Source organism: Danio aesculapii, chromosome 9, assembly GCF_903798145.1.
Source record: "Danio aesculapii chromosome 9, fDanAes4.1, whole genome shotgun sequence".
Lineage (NCBI taxonomy): Eukaryota > Metazoa > Chordata > Actinopteri > Cypriniformes > Danionidae > Danio > Danio aesculapii.
The window spans coordinates 37,731,482-37,748,403 of NC_079443.1; the positions used below are offsets into that span (position 1 = coordinate 37,731,482).

The following is a 16,922-nucleotide window of genomic DNA, read 5'->3' on the forward strand; positions in this document are numbered from 1 at the left end:
TGCAGTTTAATAAGAATAGTCGTGTAAGCAGGCAATGGACAATACAGGAGTTGCTAGTATATATTGACAATCCAAATCGTAGTCATTAAACAGACAAGAGGTCAAAATAGGTGGTGATACAGCAAATTACGATAAACAAGGCTAAAGTCAAAAACAAGGCATACAAAATAAAGAAACACTAGAGGACTCGCTTCAACAAACAATGACTCAGCAATGAACTAATGTGTGTGTGGTGTATAAAAAGTCCAAATGATCAGCGATCACAAGCTTCAGCTGTGTGTGTGTCATTAGAGGTAATCGCCAACTGGTGTGTGTGAAATGGCATGATGGGATTTGTAGTTCGTTTTGGTGGCATACGTAGTTCACCGGCGATCCAGTCTAATTTCCTGCGTGAATGGAGAACTTATAATCCTGAACGATTGTAGCATGTCAGACTGCACGAACATGGCTCCCATGTCACACTGTACGATCTCAGCTGTCATAAAGTCAGACTGAACGACAATGAAGCCCTGTCACACACAAAGAAAAAACCTCCAAAGTTTGACATTATCCACCTGTGACACTTTCACTATCCCGCGTTCTGAAACGATTCCTCACAGCAAATGTAAACAATCTATAGCGGCTATTTTGCACACAGCGTGTCTCAATAATAAAACCAGGAAGAGGAAAACTGTTTTGACATTTGAATTGTTGCTTGGATTGCATCATCAAATTCTGAGCTCCTATTGGTTCTTGGATTGACGCTCATCGTAGCTGTTGTCACACTGCTGGAAAGAACCTGAAATCTTCTGACACTGCCAGAACTTCATCAGAGGAAACATCTGATCGCAACGGTTTTCCGGATTTCTGGAATCTTTTAGAATTCCCCAAATTTGACTCGGATGACAAAATCGAGGTTGAAATCTCACAGTGTGAGCATGGCTTAAATGTAAATGTAAGAGATTAAGCCAAATAAAGGTTGCATATAACTCAATTTTATATACGATCTGACTTTCACTTTCTCTGATTGTCTTATATTTCGATCCCAGGAGACTCAGAAGTATCAGCATTAGGCCTTCCTTAACCATAATATTTCTAAAACACAGATTCCCATAAAAAAAAAAAAAATCGTTAATGGCATCAAAGCGAAATATTTCTAATAAAAGGTCTCACTATTTAATAATCATTTTTTAAGGTCAAACTTTATTTTGATGTTCCTTTGTTGAATTTAAGTTACATTGCATCTACATGCTAACTAATTCTCATTAGATTATAAATAGACTGTTAGGTTTAGGGGTTAGGGTTAGTGTAAGTTGACATGTACTTGCAAAGTTCCTTACAGTCAGTTAAATATCTATTGAAGGAGCAGTATTAACAGATATTAAGCAGACAGTCTACTAATACTCAAATGCACCATCAAAATAAAGTGTACCTTATTTAAATATTGATGTAAAATAAGGAATAGCTGTAAGCTATCATGGCTAGGCAGATTTTTTTTTGTCATGTCCAACAGCTTCTCCGGCTTCGTTTAGATAAAGATGAGGTTAGGCTCACACTGTGCTGGAGCTGCTGACAGGACATCCACCCTGTGGACTTGTGTATATTGGGACACTATCCTGCAAACAGCTGGAGTCCGGTCCTGTTTGGTTTGGCAGGGAGGCATGGATACGTTTAGAAAGACTGACAATTTGTTTTTGTGGAGTATAAATTCGTTTTTGTATTGCGAGATCAGGAACTGATGATGGCATGGGCCGCTCTCAGAGCACCATGTGTTCGGGATGTTGATAATAGAGGTAGTAAGGCCACAAAGCTCTCAGCTGTGACCCGTGAAAAATATTTGTCCCTCATGCTTTGATTTGAAGAATTTCTCTATTTGCGCAGGAAATAGTCATGGAATGAAGTGTTTCAAAACCTTTGTTTTCATGGTTTGCAAGGCTCTGCTTGTATATACAGTGTTCAGCATAATTGAGTAAACCCCATTTAGAAAAAGAATATTTTTATTCATTTCTCAGTGAATATAGGCAATGTATTTTGGCACATTTAAACAAAACAGATTTATTAAACAGATATATTAATATATTTATTAAAATAATATTTAGTCACCAAACATATTCAGAAATTTAAAGATAATACAATTAAATTCAAGCAAAATATTGCAAAAAAAAATTGCAACCTACAAAATTTCAACTAAATATTTCTCTCTTTTTTGCTCCTCTTGATTTTTGCTCTTTTTTTTAACTTTGTATTTAATTTTTCTATAACATATAAATTTGGGTGTACTAGGTTTTGGACCGTTATTGTAAGTTATTTTGTTAGATAAGCTCCAGATTTGGCTTCAGTACTGACTAATCTATTGTACAGTATATGCACAATATTGTATAATATTGTATAGCTTCCTATTAAAATATGAAATTAAAAGATAAAATTTGCGAGGGTGTACTTATATATGTTGAGCACTGTATATTTTATATTGTTTTAATTTAATAAAAAAATACAAAAAAAGTAATTATATAAATCTGTCTGTCTTTCTGTCTAGTCTGCAACATCTTAACAAACACATATGGCTAAAAATATAGTTATATTTATAGTTAAAGATTTTAAGCCTTTTGTTTTACCATACACTGAAGGGGTTTTGGAGTCGGGGTACTTGAAAGACAAATAACTGAAACCTTTCGCTGTATTTAAATTATTTTTAGATCATTTAATTAATAGATTTATCATCTAGAAGAGAGGCATATTTTAAGTGTGTACATTTGTTTCTATGAATGACATATTTGAACATGAATGGTCATACATGAAATATAAGACATTTCTTTACTTAGCTTTATTTTTAATGTGTATGTGAAGATACACAAGCAAACAAAAACAAAACAAAAAATGATTTCCCACACTATTTATAGTTACTGATCATTTTGCCCTAAACAAGATATTTCATCAGTCTTTTTCTTCCCGTCAGATGTTATTAGCAGCAAACACAGCTCATGACAGAAGGCATGTATAATGGATGCTCTGTGAATCATGGTGGTTAGCAAGCATTAAATTATCGCCGGTTTTATTCACTCTCCAAACTTGTAAATGGTTGTTTTGAAAATCATCAAATGCTCGGTGCAGTTTATATGGCATTTGTGGCGATGACTAGCATAATCGAGAGAATGGAATCAATTTCTATGCAAATGATCTCTCTCTCTCTCTCTCTCTCTCTCTCTCTCTCTCTCTCTCTCTCTCTCTCTCTCTCTCTATCTCTCTCTCTCTCTCTCTCTCTCTCTCTCTCTCTCTCTCTCTGTCTCTCAGATATTTTTGTAAGGTCTTGATAATGTGTTTCATTCACTGCCTCTGAGTCACAGGAAATGTATGGGATGATGAAACTGTATCTACCAGGAAGTCATGATAGTTGACCTAAATTAATACAATGTAAATGAGTTCCCAACAGTTGCATAATTTTGGGGAAGGCGATTTGCAATTTGCTAGAATACAAACATTAGATAGATAGACAGACAGACAAACTGAATGACGGATTGATTGATTGATTGATTGATTGATTGATTGATTGATTGATTGATTGATTGATTGATTGATTGATTGATTGATTGATTGATTGATTGATTGATTGATTGATTGATTGATTGATTTTCAGTTGTTTTATTAGACAATTTTTAATGTAAATGTGTTTATTTTATTGACTAATATTTTTTCAGATTCATATAAATTGGCTTTTTATTTATTAAGAAGTGTAATATTATATATTTATAATATATATTATAATATTTGAATTAAGAAGTTGAGCAAAGATGTTCCATCCTAAATTATCAGTTTCCGGCCAAAAAAATATTTTGATGCAGCACAAAATAAATTTTTTTAGGCAACTGATTTTATAGTTTATTATTATTATTGCTAGATTATTTTGCCCCATTTTAAAGTAAATTCTAGTAATATTTTAATTTAATTATTTTATTTGTAACCATAATGAACAAGACATCTAAACACATATATATTACAATTGAACAGTCACTTAATTAAACATTTACTTACTGTGTTCATAAAGCATTGCAGAACACTTAGATGCAGGTATAGGGAAAGGGGACAGGTTTGGTGGTCAGGGAAGATTTAAGGGTGGGTTAAAGAGTAAGGGACGGTCAACAGTGTCATTACAAATGTAATTACAGAATTAATTACAGATGACATACATTATCTACATTAATTAATCATAAGTACAATGTAAAACAAGTATTTGCACAATAAGTACAATGTAACAAATGATTAATTTCAGTGTAAGTACATATTAGTTACAGCCACCTAAAATATATAAATCTTATTTGTAACATTTTTAAAACATTGTTAAACATAATAGATTTCATTCATTTTAAAAACAGCATGATTGATTTTCTGTTGTTTTATCAGTTAATTTTATTGGACAATTTTCAATGTTAAATATGCTTTTTCAGATTCATATAAATAGTTTAAATTATATTTTATTTATTAAGAAGTGTAGTGTTATATTAAATATGAATAAAATTATATTAAGTGTAATATTAAAATTATCAGTTTCTGTCAAAAAAAATTTGATGCATCATAAAATTCTATTTTGTTTAGGCAACTGCTATTTTAGAATGTTTTGACTTAATATTATAAATAAAACATGTATTTAGATTATGTTTGAACATATTGTCATTGTTTCTTTCATAGACCTCAACATTAATTTATTTATGTATTTATTTATTTAGCTAGCTAGCTAAAGTGTGAGAACTTTTGCCTTATTACAAACATACATAGGGAATGTAACAATATACTACATGCTAAACTAACAAAAGATACAGTGAAACATACCTCATACTCTTTAGGGTGAAGTTAAATAAACATATAATCTGTCTTTCCCAAATTTCGGGTTCTGACGAGCTGTGAACAGATGAGACAACATTATTCTATGGCCATGCATGCATTTGATCACATGATGCACAATAGTTTGATTGTATGCATACTTTTTTAAGGGCCTTTTACTGTAAACAAAAAAAAAAATACATATATATTTTAACAAACAGTCTGGGAACTCTGAACCCCTGCAGTGAATATTCTTGAATTGCACATACCTTTATTATGTCCATGACATTATAAGCAAGCACATACGGTACAGACCAGACACTTGCTACTTTACTCTACAGACCATTTCCTTGCAGTTGTTGACAGCTATTTCACATCTGACTGTCCTCACTTTACTGCCATGTGTTCCAGCTGCACGGCAGGGTTCAAGAACCAGCGCTGCGATGAGCTAGCCAATCCATGCGATTACTACTGTCAGAATGAAGGCATATGCACAATAACTGCCCTTAACAAACCTCGATGCAAGTAGGTCCCGCTGTTCTCGTGATTTAGATGCTTCATCTCCATCAGACTCGATCCATCCACTTTTATGATACCTACATCCTTTACATGATCCTCAAGAACATCCCATACCACTTAAACATTTTTTTGATCTGTATTTGATTGTAATTTGTGTTTTTTGACTGTTTTATTTGTACTTGGGGAGGAATTAATACAGTCAGACAATTATAAAATGTGACCTGGCTCAGTTTGTAGTTTAGTGTAGGGTTTTAATGTGCATGATCCAGTCTTCACCCTCATTTCATCCACCGAGAAACAAACATCAAACATCTGTTTAATCATAAACATGACCCCCGCTGGACTGCTTCCATTTACAAATGAGATGATTCATGACTTTGGTTCCGCTTTACTGCTCGCCGTTTAATGAGCGTTTGCAGTTTGCACAGCACATTTGCCTGCTCTTAAAGTGACAGTGCACCCAAAAAAACAAATACAAATATGCATCACTTGTTTACTATTTATCTTTTATAAGTGTATAATGCTTTATGGGTCATAGTACAGTCAAACTTATTTAGTGTGCGTACTGTATGTATGATCCTATATGATAATCAAAACATTAAAGATATGTTGTTGCATATATACAGTATATTCATGCAGGACTTTGATTAATAATTAAAATATAGGTCTGCTATAGAATTTATAATCTCTTTTCTGTAAACCAGGTTTATATAATCACCTAGTTTATCCGCTTTTTATTATTTTGAAGTCCCTATTGCTCACCATGGCTGCATCTATTTGCATAAAATCATAATGTCAAATATATGTTTTTGTTTTACTTAATTAAATAAATGATCAATTTAATGCTTCAATTATCAGTGAAAGTACACAATTCTGTAAGTAAATAAATCAAATTAGTTCAAGTAATTAATTAACTGAGGCACCGTGGCACAGTGGGCAGTGCTGTTGCCTCACAGCAAGGTCTCTGGTTCGAGCCCCATCTGGGTCAGTTGGCATTTCTATGTGGAGTTTGCATGTTCTTCCCATGTTCGCATGGGTTTCCTCCAGTCCAGAGACATGCGCTATAGGTGAATTAGGTAAGCTAAATTGTCCATAGTGTTTGTGTTTATGTCCTGGTCCTCCAGGACATAAACTGTATATTGTTTGGATTGGTGTTGTATATTACGATACAAATGGTTTGTTCTGTTGCCAATCAAAAAAAAAAAAAGGGGGGGGGGGGGGGGGGTTATAATATTGACCTTAAATTTTTTTTTTTAAAGATTTTAAAAAATGTCTGCAATCCAGCCAAACAAAAAGAAACAAGAATTTCTGTAATAACAAACAAGAATAAGAGTGCTATTAACATTGCCTTCAACTTTATATTACTTATTTTTAATCTTTCATGTTTATTATTAATTGTAGTCATTGTGAATAAGGATTTCAAAACACAAAAACATTGAGATGATTACGTTCTTCTTTTTGTGGGTGTACTGTTGCTTTACGTGCTTTTAGGCCTGTCTGTTTACATTTACTCTGCTTTGCCTTCATAAAAACTGTTTTTGATTTGTAAACAATCGCCCGTTTCTTATGTTTTGTGTCTGTGTTGTTTTCAATCAGATGTTCAGCTAATTGGTCGGGGACGCAGTGCGAAAGACCGGCGCCAAAGAGCAGCCGCTCCGACAACACAGCCGGAGGTGAGCAGCGCCTCTCCTAATTCAATAAAGATTCACTCCTTGAATTATTCAAATGAAAAGAACAGTCAAACGACACATCTGAATATACATCTGGGCTTTGTGTTAAATATTGGTTTAATATCTTTTTCAGCTGCAGTAGTGTTTATTTAATTTCACTGTGATGGAGTATCTAATAATTTCCTGCTCCACCTGCACAGGGATTTAATAGTGATTCTTGCTTCTGGCTTTTCGTTTCTCTTCTGTTAAACAGGAAGTATAGCGATCATTGTGCCGTTAGTCCTGCTGGTCATTCTAATCACCACAGTGGTTACAGGTGTCTTCATCTGCAGAAGACGACAGAGGTAATGCTTGAAATGTGTTGGGTAGTAAATAAAAATCTAAATATTTGTATTTTTTTTTAGATTTATAAATCTGTAATCCTGTAAATTACTTTAAGAAACTTTTAAAATAATAATAATAATAATAGTAATAATAATAATATATTATTATACGGTGTTTAGTTATTTGTATTAACATATTTATTACATCATGGTTTGTGGTAATTGTCTATTTTTTCAAGTAATATTTTTACTTTTTCAAACATGCACGTCAAAACACAGACAAATACACAACTGTTTTGTGTGTGAACATTTCAAATTGAAAAAAAATTTACATTTTAAAAATTAAAGTAGAATCACACGTATGTTTGTTTGTTTATAGTGATTTAAAATGTTTGCATACAGTAAATATTTTAGAATTTCTTAGAAAAAAAAATTCCCAGTAATTTTCATACATGGTAGTAAAAATCATAACATGCATTATCTTATTGTGACAAATTAAAACATTAATAACAGTTTACATATGAAAGCAGATCATTTTAGATGTAATAATTTTAAAAAAATTGAGAAATATATTCAAATTGAAAAATAAAATTAGATGACAACAAAATAACTATTCATTGGATTGACACCTTTATATTAGTTATAAACATTGCAAACATTGTATTATTGTGGCAGGTAATGAATTAAGTAGTCAAAATGCTTACAAAATGCTGATATTTTTGAGTTAGCAAGTATAATATAAAAGTAGGCCTTTACTTTTTTAATAATTAATTTATTAATTAATTTATTTATGCATATTTGTTGCAACTTTTAAAGTGATTTCTCATGTTGTGTATAGAATATCTTAAAAAAATATTTTTTCCTCCACTAATTGTCATACATGGTAGTCAAAAACATTTTGTGCATTATATTATTGTGACAAATTGAAACATTAATAACAGTTTATATATGACAGCAGATTATTTTAGATCTAATAATTAAAAAAATATTAAGAGAAATATAATCAAATTGAAAAATAGAATTAGATGACAACAAAATAATTCATTGAATTTACATCTTTATATTAGTTAAATAAAACATTGCAAACGTTGTATTATTGTGGCAGGTAATGAAAGTATTAAGTAGACAAAATGCTGAATGTTTTGTGTTATAAAGTATGATATAAAATTAGGCCTTTTTACAGTGATTTATCATTTTGTGCATAGATTTTTTAGAAAAATCTTTTTTTTCACTAATTGTCATACATGGTAGTCAAAAAGATAACATTCATTATATTATTCTGACAAATTGAATCATTAATAACAGTCTATATATGAAAGCAGATTATTTTAGATGTAATAATTAAAAAAAGTAAGGAGGAATATATTCAAAGTGAAAATTACAATTAGATGACAAAAAAAAATATTCGTTGCATTTACATCTTTATATTAGTTTAAAACATTGCAGAGGTTGTATTGTGGCAGAAAATGAAAGTATTAAGTAGACAAAATGCTTACAAAATGTTGATTTTTTTGTGTTATAAAGTATAATATAAATGTAGGCCTTCATTTGTTTATTTATTTATTTATTTATGCATATTTGTAACAACTTTGATAATGATTTAACGTTTTGTGCATAGAGTTTTGTAGAAAAATCTTTTTTTCCCATTAATTTTCATACTTGGTTGTAAAAAACATTACATTCATTATTTTATTGTGACAAATTGAAACATTATTAACAGTTTATATATGAAAGCAGATCATTTTAGATATATTTTAGAAATATATTCAAATTGAAAAATAGAATTAGATGACATCAAAATAAATATTCAGTGGATTTACATATTTAAATTAGTTAAAAACATTGCAAACATTGTATTATTGTGGCAGGTAATTAAAGTATTAGACAAAATGATTAAAATATATTTCATAGGCCTGTCATGCAATTTGAATATGTATAAACCCTGTAAGATATGATAACATTTAATTTGTCATAAAAACCTTTATATATATATATATATATATATATATATATATATATATATATATATTTTTTTTTTTTTTTTTTTTTTTTTTTTTGGCCTGATGCATCTTGTAATGCTGTAATGACACGAGTTTTACTGTTTCATTATTTTGAATGCATGTTTGAAAATGCAAAGCACATATAAACAGTGTAGTTTCCAGTCATCGTCAGCTATTTCAAGTGCCTTTCTGTTGCAGGGGCAAACGTGTTCAACGACAGCCCATAACTAATGGAGGCATTAATGTGGAGATCGGCAATCCATCCTACAACATGTATGAGGTGGACCATGACAACCATGCAGATGCCGGAAGTCTACTCAAACCAAATTTCACACTCGACCCCCACAAGGTTGGTGTATTATTAAACCCAAATACAAGATTCCTCAATGATCACAGCCATAAGAACAGTGTAGTAGATCCAGAAAGAACAGGCTTGTGTTCTCTCCTGTCACATGAGTGTAAACATGAAATATTAACTATAGTTTTACACCATTTATGTTTTGCCTGCATCTTCTAACCAATATTCCCTAATCCTGCAATTTCTTTTACCCTTCATTTATTTTACTGACCTCATAAAAGCTGCAAATGCTTTATTTTTTAACTCTAACATCTGTTTCTAAAGAATGATGGCTCTTAAAATCAATGCTATAACAGCTGTAACAATATCCACTCAATGTTTCTGCTTCACACTGACTGTTTGTTTCATGCTCTGAACATGTTTCTGTCTAAACCTGTCCGAATCTCAGCATTATATTGATGTTGTTGAGTGACGATGCCGTTCTAAATGTCAAACGCATGCTGGGGCGACTCTGTGTGTTTCAGGGCTGGTGTGTAAAATCCAGTGACCCTTGCACGCTGAATATTCACACTGTCCCTAAGGAAGTAATACCTGGACAGGTGAACACATCGGGCTCCTTTGTCTTTATTTGTGTAACCAATCACGCACATACTAAATGACGTCTTTTGCACATGTTGTGGTGTGTCGGTTGGCATGAATGTTTGTCATTGTGATTGTTTGTGCATGGCTTAATCATGGCTCATCTTTTTTTTGTGGTTCTTGTTTTCAGTGGTTAATTTATGCAGGAGGTGAGGTTGATGGGGTTGTGAGTGACGGTTGTAAAAATATTTATGATCCTTTGCTGACATCAGCATGTAGTTTTGGCTGCTTTCAATTCATTGTTTATAGTCCGGAACACACCAAGCCAATGTCAAAGAACTAAGAGCAACGAAAGCCGATTGTTTTGTCCCCTCACGTTGACTGTGTCTGGTTCCATATGGACCAAAAAGCTGATCATGATCTCACTAATTAGATGACAGCTAACTCAAACGAGAACGTCCATTCTGTGCTTTGTGCGAGGATGTACCTTTCTGTACCTGCAGGTGGCAGTAGTCTGCTTTGTCATTCCACATATGGAAACCAGAACTAGTGCTGCACACAAACAAACTGCAATTGTGACCCTGCACCACAAAACCAGTCATGAGTGTCAATTCTTTAGGAAGCAGATTTACACATGACCTGAGAGCTGAAAAAAACAAGCTTTAATAAATATAATAAATAAACTTGACTATATTTTGGTCAGAGACGTCTATTAAAATCTGTAATTTGAGGGTCAAAAGAAAGTCACCTTAAAATATGTTCAAAATAAGTTCTCACGTTACTAATTTAAAGATTATATGTTGATATATTTATGATATGACATTTACAAAATAGATTCATACATCTAAGCTATTTTTGCAATTTTCATTTTTAAATTAAATGAAACTTAAATCCAAGTCAATTAGATCTTAGTGATCAATATAACTGTCACTGAAACATATGAGGCATAATTGTTCAGTTCAATTATTTACTGCAAATAAAATGCTGTACCAAACAGAAAAATTATAGAATCTAACAGCAAAAGCAAAAAATCCAATTAAACCAGGTGTTAAACACTTAAAATACTATAGTAATTTATATATATATATATATATATATATATATATATATATATATATATATATATTTACAACTTTTTATTAATGAATTACACTACGTAGTGTAGTATCAGTAGTAACTATCATATAAACTAAGAGTATTTTGTATATTTTAGCCTTTACCACAGTAAACTTTATACTGTATATGCAACAAATTAATTTGAGTACTTCACTATTGTGTAGTTCAAACACATTATAGTACTTACTATATATTACTAAAGTATTTTTTGAGTACAGCATCAGAATTAACCCTATTGCATGTTAACATGTACTTCTCGAGGTATGCTGATGAGGAATCCTGCTTCAGAAATAACTCCTCTTCCTCAGTCATCTTTCCATCAAGCAAGTTTCTTGTGTTAGCCTAATTGTATGGCGACGTCAGCGACCAGAGAGAAAGAGAGGTGGCAGTATCGCACTAAAAAGTTTGTTGTTGACCACTATAAAACAAAAAAAGACAAAAATCATCATTCTTGCCATCATATGGATTTACTTTCATCGGTTAGACACCGGCTTCACAGCTCCATGAATATCGGTGCTGTCACTTATTGATCCGCGATCTGTATATGTAGCGTGTGTGGACGCTACTGCGCTACTTGACTAAAAAAAATAGCTTCGCTACAAAAAAGAAATTTGATTTAGAAAGTAGTGACACTACCGCCACACTACTGAGAAATTTAGTTAAGCTAGTATTGTCACTACTGTCACTACTGCTGCCCAACACGGATTCATGGAATATGATCTTTGCTAAAAGTCTAATGTCTGATAATCTAATAATCCATATCGTTTGCAGATATTTAAGAAATCCTAAGAAATAACTGCCGACTTCTTTGTATTCCATCTTGACTTGCATCGATTGCTTAGTTTCCTCAATTCAGTTCTAGCACTCTGACTTGTAGCTGAACAGCCAATCAGAACAATTCTACGTGCTGAATGGCGCAAACTACCTCCAACGAGAGCCCAACAAGAGCCAACGTGAAACACACCAAACAAACTATCCCAACAGATGCTCACTGGTGGCTGAACATCGGCTTGGTGTGTCCTGGCCTTGAAAAGCTTCAAAACCTTTGTGAATTCTTTGTTTAAAACCAGTTTGGTGCAGATATGAAACTGGTAAAGTCACATGATGGTTTGTTAAAGTGATGTGGGTTTGTTATGCTTTAACTAGGATTGAGTACCGAAACCATATCGGCACCAGTATCCATATGAACGGAGTGTGCCCAGAATGGAATCAGTACATGTATTTCAGTGGCTCATTTTAGTGTTAGTCTTTATTTTTAAATTGGTGCTAGTGCCCAAATATGCATTTAGGCACCAACGGCATTTTATAAGTATCAATTTGGTACCGGCTTCAAAAATATCCTCATATTACAATTGTTCGCCAATAGGGGGTGATGACCTCTGTGATTTCTTTAAAGGCAATTTTGTATTGTTTATATAGATTTCTAGACATTTGAATAATAAATTTGTACAATAAAAAAGATTCCGGTGCCAAATGAAAATGTTCAGTCTGGATAAACTTGATAATGGAGTCGGTCAGCAATGTATGACATGAGTACTTATGTATACAGACGACCTGCTGCATTCATCCTGCTCCAGTCAATGTTTCTGACACTGCAGATATGCAGTTTAGGACATTAATTCAGAGTTTGTAAATGTACAGTGTGAAATGTCAGCTTATGAACACTGTTGTATGAACAGTACGGATGTACTGTTACTGTTTACTGTGAAATGTGAATTGAGATAAACCAGAATGCCATTAACTGGTCTTCAAAAGATTTTGTGTAATGATACAGACTTATACAGAATTATACATATTATTTAACAGTATTTGATTATTTGTCAATTGCATTTAATAGATCTTACAAAAAACATTGCTGTTGGACTGTAAATGATATTTTTATGTTTAGATATGGCCTAAGTTTTTATTGCATTATGGTGTTTTTGCAAAGTAGTTGGTTCAGTTGATTCAAAGGTTTGAAAAGGTTTGATCTCACATCATTATCAGCATGATTAAATGTGCTTTTCAAAACCTAATCCAAATGATACTACTGAAAGCACATCAAACCACACTCTTTTTCCAGTGTAAACAACTCCTTGAATCAACTTCAAAATCATGCACAACATTTTGTTTATTTTTATTGTTGAATGTTTAGCATAGTTTATTTACTCAATTGATTATTGTTCATTTATTTATTTACATATATGTTTTTCTTAAAGGGGCTATATGCAGATTTCAGAAACCCATTATTAGTGACAGTAGTGGTCATGAAGCAAACTGCAGCCAGAAACTCAATGTGATTGAATGCCTTAGTATTTAGTATATAGTTGGGCATTTATTTTTGTTCTTTGGCTAAAAGCAAAGAAAAGTTGGAAATTTCATTTATAATGTGATATGCTGGTTTTAAAAAATGACAACAGTGAGAAAATGGCAGTTAAGAAAGCATCTGATAGTAGTGATATGGATGTATTTGTACAAGTTCTGCAATTCACAAACAGATGAGGTCATTTTTAACCCTTTCACACAAACGATCACACCGGTGTGATTAGCCTTGGCTGATCCCTGAAGCATATGATCACACTGGTGTGATTAAAACGTTCAGAGCGCACATCATCAATTTTAGCAGTTGATGATGTGCGTTCTGAACGAATCAGACGGCGCGTGCTGAGGCACAGCAAGAGGTGCACAGAGCTTGTCATAAATCACAATTTATCTGTCCTTTCAAACAAGCTACATTTATTGTAGGTTTCAGACATTCAAATACACATAACTACAAACAAAACTACCATTTAAGGTTTGTCAAATACATGAAGACGTCTATGGAGACGGCTATAATAGTTATTTTTCAATATAATGGGACGATGTGCTTTGTTCACGTAAGATACACACTGTAAATGTTAATAGAATATTTTCTCTATACTTCTTTCCCAGATAAACAGTTGCTTCCTTTTATGTATTTTGATCGAATATTATGAATAAACATGACATAAATCCAGCTTGGATCTCTCCAGTGGTTGTTGCTAGAACAGCTACATCTGTTTCACTACTCAGCTTCACTGTGCTGCAGGAGAGGATGAAGTCTGGATGGGATACAGCTGAGGATACTCATGTCGATATAGCATAATCTAATAAAATGCAATTTTATTATATTATGCTATATTGACATGAGTATCCTCAGCTGTATCCCATCTAGCTAATAAAATATAATTAATGCGTAATTTCATAAATAATATAAATACTTCTCATTATCTTTCGATTGCAGCTGTATCCCTTCTAGCAACAACAGCAGTGCCCATTACCGTAATATAACAAATAATTTGATCCTTATTAAGCTGTTTAAAAGACAAAATATATATTCGATCACATATTTGAGAATCGGAGTATCAGAAATTTCACAATATAAGTAGAACATTTGTCATATTTACAGAAAAAAGACCAAAAATAAACAAAATACGATATATACAAAGAACAATGGGGCTGGTGGGTCATGTGATAAACTTGGGCCATAGAAACTTTAGAACACAATGGATTCTAAGGGTGAAATGAAACCGTTATTATATTTTGATTACAAAGTATATTTGAGCCTATAAACTATATAGATCTGGCTATGCAAGACTAGTTTGAAGTTCACATGTAAGCAATATATGACAGTTCTTACATATAGCCCCTTATTATGAATTCTGACATGTTTAAAGGTCATCTAAATATGAGTTTTCACAATTATCTCTCCATACAGCCAATGAACTACTCCAATCCGATGTACGCGAAGATGTACCTTGATGGTCAGAACTGTCGCAAACCAGTCATCAACATTGACGAAAGGAGAGAGCTACTCCCAAAGAAACTTGAGGGGACGATTCGAGAAACCGCCGCATAGCCTGACTACACTTTGTACTCTTTTTTTACCTAAATGTACAAAATGTATAAAACACAAGGAAAACGAACAAAAAAAATTTCTATTTCCTATCAGGTTCAGATATCTTGTTTATATTTGATTTCTCGGCACCATCAGCATTGCGCCTTTAAATCTGTTGCGATATCTGGAGTCATAATCGTCCATCTATTTTTCAAAAGCATTTTGTTGTACTGCACATGTGATACGAAACTGCTCATTTTGCACATTGTGGACAGTTAAAATCACAACAGCAAGGTCTTTTTTTTTCCTCTCTTTTTATGTTTACTTCCTAAAATTTAAGTGTGCTGCCTTTGGGGCATCATGACAGCTTAGCCTTTCTTTTTATTTTAGTTTCTAGTGTTTACTTCTCATTACACTGTGAGCGTTTTTCATTCCCGTATAGTATTAACCTCGTTTATCATATTTAATTATGCTAGAAATGCCATATTTGTGTCATTAAACAGTTTTGGTTATACTCATGTAACATTTTATTCTTGCGTTTTCCCCCCTACCACTTTTTCTTCCACAACATAGGGCTACATAAGTCAACCACATGACTTCAGTCAATTCTTATTGAAGTGAGTTTATATCCAGCGTTGTTTACTTTCGCTTCATGAAGTGATTTTTCATTTCCACCACCCAGAAAAATGCTGCAATTATGAACCATGTTTTATGAAACCCAACCAAGTGGCATGCTGGGATAGCTCAGCGCTGAATGGAAATATTGAGCAAGTGCAGTCTGGTATACATTTACGCTCATTAAACTACAGTTCGGTAGTTTGAAAGAAGGCTGTGTGTTAGACATGCTACTTTTCTGCTACTTTTCCTGCTTAAAGCTATCGAGCTTAGCAATACAGCTACACACCGGCTTCATCAAGCAAATTCAAGCTGATAAAATTGACTTCATCACTGTTAGAAAATCGACCTGTTCATCATGTATAGGTTGCGGACCGTTCAAGACATGTCACGGATACCAGAGAGAACTGGGAATTTTAGAGATTATGAATTCAATCGTGCTACAGGTTTCTTTCAGATGGGACGATAAGATACAACAGATTTTATAATTTTGTATTTGATTTATATGTCGTTTGGCTGCTTGTATTTTGGAAAAGAAATGTATTAAATGTAAGTACTTTTTTATATAAAAGAAAAAGCAAATCAATATAAAATAAAGACATTTTATTTCCATTTCAAAAAGTGGTCTTGTTTCACTCTCATGCTTCGCTTCTTCATTTAAAAAATGGCTTTGGCTTTGACTGACATTCTCGGCTTTATACTTGGACAGAAATGTCAAAGGATGGATGGCCGGAGATGTGAATCACTAACTTGAAATTGGGAGGTTGGGGTCTCATATGTTGGCAGCCTGAGGAATCAGCGAGAATAAAATTCATTCTTGGTTTCGGTGTTAACGGTATCCCTCTAAAAAAAAAACTTGAAAGCAGAGAATACTGTGAATACGCTATTGCCGTTTCTGGGTGGCTGTAGCAAAACCTAGTCATGCCTAATTTATTCTGACAAGCATTTGGCAATGGTGCTGTACATAATTCCCAAATCTTTTTTTTTTTGTATTTTTTTTTTTGTATGGGATTGTATTTTAAGACAATAAGTCTTAAACTAGGGTGACATTATCAGGGTGAAATCCTGTAAATCCTTTTAATGAGGTAACAAAGCCAATTCCAAATGAAGGCACGATTCCATGCTGAGTGCAAAGCTCCTTCATTTCCTATTTCCCATGGGTGCTTTTCTGGA

The 16,922-nt window shown here is 33.0% G+C and overlaps 1 protein-coding gene across 1 annotated transcript in view; it reads left to right on the forward strand.

The window, feature by feature from the left end:
* The window catches only part of lrp1bb (low density lipoprotein receptor-related protein 1Bb), a 625,723-nt gene extending 609,381 nt beyond the window's left edge, over nucleotides 1-16,342 (forward strand). Inside the window, exons 87-91 of the mRNA XM_056465638.1 lie at nucleotides 6,910-6,986; nucleotides 7,237-7,327; nucleotides 9,505-9,655; nucleotides 10,129-10,203; nucleotides 15,015-16,342. Coding sequence (XP_056321613.1) covers nucleotides 6,910-6,986; nucleotides 7,237-7,327; nucleotides 9,505-9,655; nucleotides 10,129-10,203; nucleotides 15,015-15,155 — 535 coding nt within the window. The 3' untranslated portion in view covers nucleotides 15,156-16,342. The remainder of the gene's footprint in view (nucleotides 1-6,909; nucleotides 6,987-7,236; nucleotides 7,328-9,504; nucleotides 9,656-10,128; nucleotides 10,204-15,014) is intronic.
* The last annotated feature ends 580 nt before the right edge of the window (nucleotides 16,343-16,922 follow it).